The sequence below is a fragment of the Canis lupus genome, chromosome 11 (assembly GCF_003254725.2).
Source record: "Canis lupus dingo isolate Sandy chromosome 11, ASM325472v2, whole genome shotgun sequence".
NCBI lineage: Eukaryota > Metazoa > Chordata > Mammalia > Carnivora > Canidae > Canis > Canis lupus.
Window position 1 is genome coordinate 34,014,494 of NC_064253.1, and position 12,387 is coordinate 34,026,880.

The 12,387-nt window shown below is 36.7% G+C and overlaps 1 protein-coding gene across 18 annotated transcripts in view; it reads right to left on the reverse strand.

Moving 5' to 3' along the window:
- The window catches only part of NFIB (nuclear factor I B), a 436,433-nt gene that overhangs the window by 28,231 nt on the left and 395,815 nt on the right, over positions 1 to 12,387 (reverse strand). For 6 of the 18 annotated variants that reach the window (XM_049116122.1, XM_049116124.1, XM_025432006.3 and 3 more), the window contains exons 8-10: positions 9,375 to 9,559; positions 5,171 to 5,336; positions 1,991 to 2,073 (exon numbers count right to left, since the gene is read on the reverse strand). In XM_049116122.1, coding sequence (XP_048972079.1) covers positions 1,991 to 2,073; positions 5,171 to 5,336; positions 9,375 to 9,559 — 434 coding nt within the window. The remainder of the gene's footprint in view (positions 1 to 1,990; positions 2,074 to 5,170; positions 5,337 to 9,374; positions 9,560 to 12,387) is intronic. The other 12 variants (XM_049116128.1, XM_049116127.1, XM_035697337.2 and 9 more) reach the window with 3 other exon arrangements.

Consider the following 12,387-nt stretch of genomic DNA (forward strand, 5'->3'; position numbering starts at 1 on the left):
TTTCTTCCAAGGCTCAATATGCATTGTATAGTCCATAAATATCAACCGCATTCGACCAAACAAATCTTATTTATATTGTAAGAGGTCTTCATTTGACATTGCCCACTTAACTAAGAAGTGGTGGTCTTTGATAAGAAAAGTTTGTACTTCCAGAACTCATATATATATATTTGTTTCAATTAAAATGTGCTCAGAACTCCATCTATATTAAGACTCACACTTTTCTAATGCTTGCTAAGTTTTCTTGATTTACCCTTGGACATGTGAAAGAAGTAACTTCTACATGATGAACTTTACTGATAATTTCCTGAGCCTCTAATGTTAGTCATAAGGAATAAACAAAACAAAACAAAAAATTAAAGTTGCCATAGGTTAGCACAGGGGGATGGGAAGACTACTTCTAAATACGTGGAACTGGGCATAATCTAAATGTGTTTGGGGCAAAGGTTTAAATAATGGAGGAGTGTTTCTCTGAATTAAAAATTAACTGGAAAGTAGAGATGTGTCATAAAGTGTAATGCAAACCCCATGATAAAAATATTTCTGAAAATATGTGGAATGATTTTTAAAAGAACAAGTCTCTAAAACTATAAATCTTACATATGTTTTTAAAAAACACAGTGAACATATACATTTGTCAAATAGAACCATATTATAGTAATTATAACACATTTCATATTATAGCAATTTTAGAGGTGAAAAAGTAGCATTCCAGAGAATTATGTTGATAAGCCAATGGCTGGCAAAGCCACTAATTATTATTTGGTATTTTCGTAACTGTGTACAGATGTTTTCAGTTAGTTCTCACTCTTTTGTATTGCTTTTTAAAAATCTGGCGCAACGTCAAGTATCTTGAATAAGCTATTATCTTTATGATTTTCTCTGAACTCTGCATGGGGTGACCTTTGATACATGCAGTCTGCTACCTTGGTCTACAACTGGGCAGGACTTGGGAATTTGGCACGAAGCACAGCTAAGAGAGATACAACAGGCACCAGCCAGGTGGGCAGGTCCAGAACAAAAGCAGCAGGCAGGAGTACCTGCTATGTAAAAACACAGACATAGGCATATATAGTTTATGAATGAAGAGCAAGTTTACACAGCTCCTTCTTATTCATGATGGCCTATTTTCCCCTATTTAATATCTTGCACAGTTAATTTCAAACTGCTCTGCTATCAGAACTTGAGAGCAGCAAACATATGCACCATAAAATATATTTAAATTTGAAAGCGTTTGGAATTATTTCTGTCATCCTGTAACTAGAATCGTGGGATTTCTGTATTGGTATGTTCCATGCCTTTGACTGTGGCTAATTTGTTTATAAGCCACCATTAATCCTGGCTGTATATTTTCACAGTTTGGGTAAACACTTCATTTGCATTAAATTTACAGCATTAATGAGATGTGAAATTTAAAATGCTACTTGAAACATAAATGATGTAAGAAAGCAGAACAAAAAAAAGTGTTTTATCACATCTGAAATCAGTAAACCAATTTAAACCTATTAAAACAGGAATGATGTGTCGCCCAAGATTTTAGCTTCATAACTCATCCTCTTGGACTGAAAGTCCAAAATGAGGAGTAAAACATCTGGAAAATATGAAAGAGCTCAAAAACACAAATTGTGTACTGCTTCTCCTCTGATGGGCTTTTAGATCAGTTTTCAGTTTTTGTCTTGGGAAGCTAAAGGCTAGTAAGTTCTCAATAGCCAATAAGATGGAGAAAAATATCCTGGCCAAGACTCTGTTACTCATGGATGTTATCGATACAGGCCACAGAGATGGAAAAGGTCTTGAGCCAATTTGAGAAACCCTGTTTAGAGAGGCAAGAAACAAAAGATAAATGAGAAAATATTCTGGAAAATGTAATGATCAGTTTCTTTCCCAGAAGCCCCGGGAGCCCCATTCTGAGTCCAGATCAGAGGCAGCATGGAGAGAGCACCAATGCGAAAGCGTGCTACACCGTCACACCTGGGTGAAACTTGCCCACCTGTTGCTGATGTAGGAAGGATGGGTCTCTTGGGCTTAGTCCCACATATCGATTGGCTTGAGATGTGCCTGAGGCTGTGTAGGCTGATTAAGGAAGAACAAAAACAAAGATAAAAATTGTGAACTATCAGAATGAACACCCTGTCCATGTAAAAGAAACCCAGAGAAGTGGGACTTGCAATAAAAAAAAAAAGTGTCTTTATTTTTCTAGTCTTTTGTCTGAGTGAACACCAAGTGATATAAAAGAAATGGCAGTTGACCTCAAATCACCTAGTTTATCCCCCTCCCCAAAAATTTGTCCAGTAAACCACATCCCATCCTTTGGTGTGGGCATCTCACACTTACTTGCTCCAGTTATACTCTTGCAGGAGTACCGAGAACTGGCTAAACAGAAGGGTCCTTTTCCTACTTGAACTGTTTCACCAGATACTAGCTGTCTAATAATGGAATAATCAATGATGGTCTGTGATTCTAAATGTAAAAGCAGATTGAAAGTCTATTGGGAAAAAGTGAAAGCTTGTAATGAGTGGGATTTAAGCAGATGTGCTTGATGATATAGAATGAAACATGTCTTACTAAGGAGAAAAATCCAGTATTACTAACATGAAGGAGAAGCCTATATTTATTATATCATATTGAGTGAATTAGGTCAGTATTTTATTCAGTGTGAAAATGAACTTAAGTTTGATAGAGGTATTTCTGAAAAAAATTCTTTCTTTTCCATAAGCACAAAAAGTCAGTTTCTTCTTATTGGTCAAGAGACGGAGTGATGATGGCACCTTTTAAATACTCTGCCACCAGGTGGTAAGTACATATGGTGAATATTCCTTAAGTTATTTAGTCTCACCTTAAAAGCACTTTTTGTAGAGGTGCTTTTTTGGTACACAGTGAATTTTCCAAAGAAAACCTATTCCTTATGATTTGTTTGTTTTCACAAGGAAAGAAGTTCCCAGCACTAAAGCAATCCCATTGCTCTGTGTTGGAACAAACAGAAGAACTACATTTTCACCATTCATATTATATCTATAGGTCTGAAGGAAGCTAAAACGTTTGGTTTAACACTATCAGATTACTGAGAAATCCAGACATTAATTTTTAAAAGCCTTTTTTTTCAAACAGAATATATTAATTCTGCCCTGTTTATTCAAAGGATTGCAGAACTAGATCCATGGAGGCAACTTTTTAAAACAGTGAAGATGCTCACAATTCAGCATTACTTACTCTTGAATAAAGGGCCCCTCTAAGGGCATCCATAGCAGCCAGTGGCCCCCATTCTCTAGGCCTCTGGAAAGCAATGCACAGCACAGACAGCTGGAGAAGAGCCTCAACCTTATAGAGCAAAAAGTTTGTGGTATTTTCTCTTTCCAGCCATGAGAAAGAGACTACCTTGGTCTATGTGTGTTTTCTTTAATTTTATTGACTTATCAGTTCAATGACCAATTTCTCATTATCAGTGTTGTCTTGGGAGCTGGAGCTACAAGTTTGTTTATAGGAAAAACAACTCACTGTATTTCTTTTATGCAGGAGTGGAAAATGGACTGATACAGCTGTCTTTATACAACCAAGATATTTCTTCTGAATATTTTATAACTTTACTAATCAAATCAGATGCTTTTTCTGACCAGCCTATAGGTGAGTATTAGAACAATTCATTAGCAAGCAGGCTGACAGCACTCCCATAGTGAGCTGTGATTGTTTGGGTCTGATCTTCCCCTGAAGGTCATCTATTAATGTCACTAGAAGAGTAGGTACCTGAAGTTTCTAGAACTTGGTTTAGACCATTTATGCTGGGATAGTCTTTCAAATACTTTAAATAAAAAATCTTTATTTTCTATTTGCCTTTATTTAAATTGCGGACTTTACTCAAAGATGCTAACACATCCACTTTTGAAATTTAGTGGCTATAGTGTACATAGCAAACCTTTAGAACAAAAGAGTTTTTAGTCTTCCTTGACTGGATTTCATCTATCTGTGCATTCAGGGAAGTGTTCACTAGACACTCTACCAACAGATCAGTTACAAACATTAATGATTATTGATGGGAATTATAAGCCTACAGGGACTGATTAGGCTATGGGGCCTCAAGAATTTTGAGAAAGAAATGTTGAATTCACTGTACACTCATGGTACCGTACATTCTGCTTGCAGTGTTCCTTCCCAGGTTTTCAGAAGCCACCAAAAAAAAAAAAAAAAAAAAAAGGAAAGCATCTCTCCAAAGCCTGAGAAAGAGGAAGTCTTTGTAATTTCAGTGGTGTCTCTGTAATTTCACTTAGAAATTTCCAGAGCATGTCAATTTTTTTTGCTCTAGGAAAGAAAATGGAATCTTTGAATTTCAGATATATAATGCATAATTGGTGAGGAGCATGCTAATTCCTCCTGACTAGATTTTTATCCACTCCACTTTACCAGCTCCAGTTCTAGGAAGCCAGTAGTTTGGATGAAGCCAATTGAAAAACCATGTAATAATTTTTTGTGTATTTATGAGTATTCTGTGTGATGAAGCAAAGCAATCATTGGTTTATTGTATGTAAGTTCACTATGTAAGTTCACTGGCTAAATCTGACATTTAAAATGTTATGACCATGTTAAAAAGCGTAGTACCTGATGTACCATGATAAGCAAAAAAAAGAAAAGAAAAAGAAGTCGCAGACAATGAAAGTGCAGGAAGCTTACATGTGCCTAATACTCAGTTTTGGCATATTCTCATCCACATCTAACATCCTGTAACTGTTTTTTGCAATGACATACCCTACAGCACTGTAAGTGTGCAATTATCTTACAGAGGCACTGATTTAGTCTGCCTTGTGAAGGGAATTGACTCCTATAGGAATGCTCCAATAAGTAACAATGATCGATGGTCTGTCTGGGTGACACAGAAACCTCGTATACTGCGTCATGTTATTCGGTGTATTTTCAATGTATACCTTGAACAAGCAGGCATGACTTATTCTTATTAGAGCTGTTTATTCAAACAAATAAGCTTCTCCCTTTTCAAATATGATGTTGAGACTGAAATTTGATAAGAGAGAGCTTGTCACAGCCAGGCCACATACATGCCTGCTAGTTCCACATAAATGAGAAATCTCCATCTGGTCTGAAAAGTTGCCTTGTGTTCCACCTTGGATCAGATATCCAATGGTGCCTTTGATGGCCATTTCTCATTTCCTACAGAAATACTTACTGGTTGCTGTAGGTGAAGCTGCCTCACCTTCAGTGGATGTAGTGATGGGTTTAGTATCTGTCATGGTCAGGGTCACAGGTCGCACTGCACTGGGATGGGGAGAGGGTGCCAAGACAGGTGTGAAATGGCCAGGCACTTTCCCTACCACTTGACCACTGCTGTTAGGCTACAAAACAAAAACAGAATGCCGGGTGAAACAATCCAAAAGGCAGTCGTCTAGCCCAATAGCTCCGTTCAGCCCACCTGGCTGTGTGAACCCTGTGTACTTGCTGGGACTGCCACAGGCCCACACAAGTCTGAGTCATGGAGACCAATCAATGGTTAGTAGTAAAAAGAAGCAGCAGCATTTAATAGAAAGTCTTCACCTTCAAAACACTTTATATAGGTGAATTCATCTTTACAACAGCCCTGAGAGCTGGGCAAAACTGGTCCTTTGGTTCGGAAGCACAGAAGACTCAAGTGGAGACTTACATGGTGAGCCCAAGACAACAATGTAAATCTTTCCTGAGCTAGTGAGAATGTGAACCATGCCTCCTTCTCCTCTGCTCTTCGTTTTCTGCAATGAGTCAGTTCTGGCTTTCAGAACACAAATTTCACCTAATGATGCTATCACTGACACACAAAGATGACAAGGATATCCAGGAGATCAAACCCATTAAACTCAATAGTTTCCATCATTTACGGTCAAGGCTCATCCTTTGCGTTCAGAAACTCTAGCTCTCTGTGACACACAGGGACACCTGGACACACACATCAAGCAGTTTAGATTCTAGGATTTCCACTTAACTTTTGATGCTTTACTAATAGGAGCAGATAGAATGATATTTAAAGCATTTAAAATTTCAGACCCACACAATGATATACAATGATGGGCTAGGTCTGACCTTACAGCTACAAATAAAAGATTTCCAAAGTCAATTAAAATGTGCTGAAGTAAAGCAGAGGGCAATCAAATATACTTTGTTCCTTAAGTTACTCCTCCACTGCTGGGCATGGAGAGTTACACAAAACATTATTGTTGACATTTGTGGGAATCAACTGAGAAAATCCCCTGGGCAATGATAGAAAAGATATTAATATCTGAGTTTTAGACCCGGGTATGAAAATAGTATCTGTGGTAGGAGACAAAATCCTAAGGGTACACAGTTTGAAAAAAAAAAAACTGGAATGTATTTTTCTAGACAGAGAGTGCTATTCTTGATTACACTCATGTTGAAATTCTCCACTGTTTGGTGTACATAACAATTTGCCACAAGAGTATTCCCCACAAATATTTAGCCTTTATAATCAGCACTGTTAAAGGCAAAGAATGCAATGAAGCAGCATATTTATCTAAATACCTGCACATAAATTACCAGGAGATATTTCTTTAGACAAAAATATGAACAGCTAATAACACTTAAATACTGTAACTTACAGACATGAACTAAACTTTGGTTGGGTTCCTCAGAGGCCATATTATTTATTCTATAAAGAAAATGGACTTCTTGAATATCCTGACTATTCATCATGAGTAATTTGAAGTATTTAACTTTATGTCAGGAAAATTGACCAGAGTTTCCCCCTACGGAAACCTATGAGAGAGTTATATCTTTAAACTAATTTTATTTAAAATAATCCACTGAATAGCATGACTGTCTCACTCTAATTGGTGCACCAGCAATGCAATTAATCTCCGAATTGCTGTGGGGAGGATGAGGCATCTCAGTTGCTAGACTTAACAATCAAAATCGATTCAGGGCTGGAGGATATCTGGGAAGGAATAGTGGACTACAGGTGAACAAGTGCTTATTTTTTCCCCCATTTTTAAAGCTAAAAGGTAAGTATTAAGAGTCCTCTTCTGAAATGCAAATTAATTGGTTTTGAGTTGGAGTTAAAAATCAAAGCATATATGATGTGCCCATAAAAACAATTCTGCGGTTTACTAGAAAGACGCATTTCCTTTCAAGGGGAAAAAGTAGTTTTTTCTAAAGCAGACCATCAGCTTCTGGTTATCTGAACATTGTACAAGACTGTTTTACATATCTTCCTCAAGAAAGATCTCATTATATCATTGGTGGTACATTCGGTATACTGTGTTCACCAAAATGGTTCAATAGGACCTACCTGAGAACACGGGATAGAAGAAGAATGGCAATAATGTCAAGAAAATTCTGCCACAGAATCTATTACCTCATCCATTCTGCAAGCTCTGCAAGTCTCCAATAGACATTGGAATGGAATCAACATGAGCCAACAGACATTTCTCTCATTTAAAAAGACTAAAACTGACAAAGAGGTCCCAAGCCAATACAGGCAACTTATCTGGAATTCAGGGTCAGAAGAATGGGGAGAGTTATTCCTTTTGGATCTTCTACTGATTCAAACAGACGAAGCTCTACTGTAAAAGCTTCTCTCTTAAGGCTGTTAGATGAACCTTCATACCATAGATATGTAAAGAAAGACATTTTATCTGAAGATGAAGTTGAATGGCATTAGGAAAAGATTACCCTATATAGTACATTGCTCCTATTATACAAAATCCTGAGAGGGGATTTTTTTTTTTTTTAATTGAGATGAAAGTAAGATGCTTCTCTTAGAAGCTGGATCTTTACCTTAAAAATAGGGAGAAAAACAGAACAATATAGGCAGATTATCACCTAATATGCCCTCTTAACTTATAAAGAAATGGAAATATACCTAAAACAAGCACTGAATAATTAAAGAAATGCGTAACACTAAGGGCCTGATTTTAATTTGCATAATTTTTCCCCTAACAGTGCCTAATTAAGACATCAGTTAAAAAAAAAATCCAATGGAACTCTAAGATTTTCCACACTGAATTAACGTTAAGGACTTTTAATGGATGTCTTAATTAGACTTTGTTATTCATGGAAATTCTACACAAATTAAAATCAGACCTTGTGTGCACTGTTCCCAGCTGAGTCTAGCAAAATGCTCTATGGAACTGAGACTCTTGAATCCACGATCTGACAGCAAATTTTATTTCTAAACTGATACGTTAAGATCCCACTGCTTTACTTAGTAGTTCTTATTATAGTCATTAAAAGGCTATACCATTTGGACATTTTCTTCTAAAATATAAATGGTTAAACTACAAATTCACAACTCAAAAATGGTGTATTTAGTTTAGTATTATTAGTCAATAGAACTAAAAGTACAGGTAACTTTTTAAGTAACCCAAATGGTGCTGGCTATGTTGTTATTCAAAATAAAACATTCAAAAAAGACTATTTTGCTTCATTTTAACAATTATCACCAAATATGATTTTTTCAGATCTTTTCCTTGTTAATTCTAAACTAATATGTACATACTATTCACTGGCATTTTAGTAACTGAACAGCATTAATGACAATGTTTATGACAATCTCTCAGAGCATTTAAAGGTATGATAAGGAGTGGACAGGAATCTTGAAGCTGAAGCAGCAATGCCAAATACCAGACTTAAGATCAGAACTACATTACAGATTCTGGATATTATAATTTGTGCCAGCTTTGGCACAAAGACTATCTATATGACAACGATTTTCCTCTTATATGAATCCCTATGAAGTGACCTCTCCATAGAAGAAGCCACATGTTTAAGGAGTGAGAAAGGTACATGAGTCACTATATTTACACAATAAAAGTCCCTAAAACCACTACACAATGTTTAAAAAGAGAGAGAGAAAGAAAGAAAAAAAGAAAGACACTTCTGGTAATGTCACTCATTATTAAATGTAGTCATGTCTGTGCAAAGAATAGTCAAGTAGTCATCAAACACTGAAAATGTTTACATTACCAAAGCTTATTTTAATACCTACTAGTTGGTCTAAAAATACAACTGTAAGTTCTTTTGTGTGTGTTTATTTTAGCGCATACCTTGCTCCTATGTTAAACCAGGTATTTCAGAGGTGTGAACTCCAGCTCAGAGCTTTTTTTTGTCAATGTACTTTCTGCATAGACTTTCTTTTCAATCAATAAAAATTCAAAAGCATCAAAACAGACATCCTCACAAATGCGCCCCTTTGGGGCAATACATTTCCTACCTGTCATTCAGCTACCTTTAAATAAAAACTTATTGAGTCACCAAGAAACTTCCTGAAGATGGATTTCAAAAGCTTGAGGTTTTGCCAGACATACTGTCTGAATGAGCTTCGTGTTCTAGAGTCAGACCTGTCCATCTCCCTTAGGCTCTAATCTTATTTTCTCTCTTGTTTTTACCTGGCTGGTTTGCGGACTGGATGGGTCATAAGAAGGTACATAGTTCTTCAGAGTATCCTGAGGATTCAGGTGGGGAGGATATCTGATTGTTGGATGAGAAAAGTAGCTCGACGGGGCTGGAGGAAGAATAGCTTGTGTTGGAAATGGCAGCGGTGAGGGTGGAGGTGGAGTTCGAGTCGAGATGACTGCACAGGACAGAAAAGGGGAGAATGACATCAGGTGTGGAGCCCACTGCTCCGTCCCGCCCCCTAGAGCCACATGAGGCTGTCACCCTGACAGCTCCTCACTGCTTCCCTGTGACCTGCCCCTATTTTCCCGCAGCACTCTATTGTCCACGCTGGCAGTGAGAACACACAGACCTAACCCCACTCTGGGGAACTAATGATCTGGTTTTCTAGATCCATGAATGCTGAGACAAAGGAAGTTTCTCTTTTATAGGTTAAGCCAATATTTCATAAAACATTTCTTTAAGCAGAGTTATTTCCCATCAGAATACAATCTTTGATCAGAAAGTCTTTGTGTCTTAAGTCCAGACCAACTTGCACATTAATTAAAGGGCAGGGGCACCCACAGATGCTCTGCCGAAATTCAAAACAGAAGCATAGTCCAATTTTAAATAAATATTTTCCCTATACATCCTAGCGGGTGGTTGGTTAAAAGGGAAGCCAATAACTAGTATACAATAATGTGCTGAATAATTACCTGATCTTTGTATAAATGCTCATGAACATTTGAACACAGCGCCTGGGAACTCTTTTTCCTAATGAAAATGTTCCTTTCCAAAACCAAAAGAGCTCTATTCTGTAACTATTTTTCTTCTACTCTAACTTTTATTACACGTAGCTTAAAAGATGTTGTTAAGATAAGATCAAGAATAAAACCCACAGAAATGTGAATTTAAACTTTCATATAGGCATATTAACTTACCAATAAATCACAAAGGGAAATTATATATAAAACATATGCGATGTAGACAATGTTTAATTGTATTGTAATTTTTCAACATCAGTATGACCATAATTTATTGTTTAGTTTTTGAAATATAATTCTTAAGTTTGAAAAATGGGGAAAGAATATAATTGCACAATCATTATCTCTATAATGTTGAGGAAAATAACCACACTAAGTACAATTTAAGAGTACCAAAGAGTATATGTAGAAGTGAAGATTAAATGTCTATTTCCATTTAATATTTTGATCCAAATCATAGGAAATTACATATGATAAATGTTTAGTGTTTTATGAGACAACTTAGCAAACAATATGCAAAATAAATTCTTTCCATGACATATTAATGAAAATGATCTGGACTAACTTATCTCCAACTTTGTAATTATGTATATATATATATATATATATACACATATATATATATATATATATATATGCTTTTAAAGGGATATTATTTATCTTCTCCAAAGAAAGCTTTCTTCAGAAAATATGAGAAATTAAGAATGTGTATCAGCAAAGAATCATAAATTCAATTTTATGGTCACAAGTTGCTTCCTGAATGTCCGGGCCACTCGGAATCCTCTGGATTGTTGTTACAATGCAGATTCCAAGGCCTAACCACAGACCTACTGGCTGAGACCCTCCAGGGGTAAGGCACCAGAAAGTACAATTTAAAGAAGTGCCTCATGTAATCTTTCCACACTGAAGTACGCAAATCCTCCAACAAAGGGACGCATTTCAGAGAACAAATATTTCTTTAAATGAAACTCCTTTTTGACATACTACTCTGTTGAAGAAGAACATACATCTGGAAGTATAATTTAAGGAAATGCAAACACCCAAGTTAAATCTTTTTTACTTGGTGTTGAAGTACACTTAATCTCAGCTCAATTTAACCATGGTCTTCACCTGCATCTGTGCACAAACCCTTGACCATGGTCTTCACCCGCATCTGTGCACAAGCCCTTGAAAGATACATATGCAGTTCCATCTTGGGCCCCCTGGGCTTTGAGATCAAGGTGGCACCAGTAGTTTCAGAGACATCTTTGTTCAATGGAACTGGCACATATCAAATCAGGCCTCAGGCTCTAGGCTACCTTGTACTGTGCTCACAGAAGCTGTAGCTGGCCTGATATAAGCTAAGAAGAATGTAATATTTCAACTGAAAGTAAAAATGGCTACCTTGTATCAATAAAATTCATTCTAGTCATCAGAAAAAGGAGAAGCAAAATACAAGGCAGAAAACTTTTCCCTTGTTCATGAAAGAATTCACACATGCATACATGTATGTATGTGTATTTCCTGCCTACATTATTGCAAAGCCTTCTTCATTGTCTTTCCTCCAGTCTCACTCCTTCCAAAATAGCCTTTATAGTCTTATATGAATGAATTTTGTAAAATAGCATCTCAAGGATGTAACTTTGTTGCTAAAAATCTTTCCATGGCTCCCTACCACTTCCAGAATGAAAGCCCAACAACTTCACAGGTTTGTACAGTCCTCAAGTGCTGTAGGAAACCCTCCCTGGCTCACTTCTTGGGCTTTATATCTGGCCACTCTCTTTCCAGGCCACATTGAGATATTTGTGGATCCCTAGATACAAGGCAGTTCCTTGCCACAGTGACCTCTCTGACACAGATACAGGCTGTTCACTTTGTCTGGAACAACCTTCCTCTTGGCTTTTTCTTCTTTCTTGTGGCAAATTCACTCTTTAAATTTTAAGAACACATCTCTTCCAGGCATCTAATCCTTTTCCAAGTGTCTGCTCCTGTTCAGATTTCATGCCTAGATGATGTGGTACTCTTGTCTCCATGCTGTCACATTAGCTCTTTACAGACAGAAACTGTCTCTCAGGACCAAGGTGCCATGCCTACCATAGGCCCTAATACATTACATACTGAGTAAATATCTGGTGAAGGACCAAGGTGGAAGGCTTATCTAGGTTTTTCATGGTTTATTCTATAAAAGTGTACTATTTAATTTTTTCCAAATGTCAGAGATAAGAATATTTTGTCATAATAAATTAATGATTTGATTGCTAAGTTAATTTTGCTAAAATAGTCA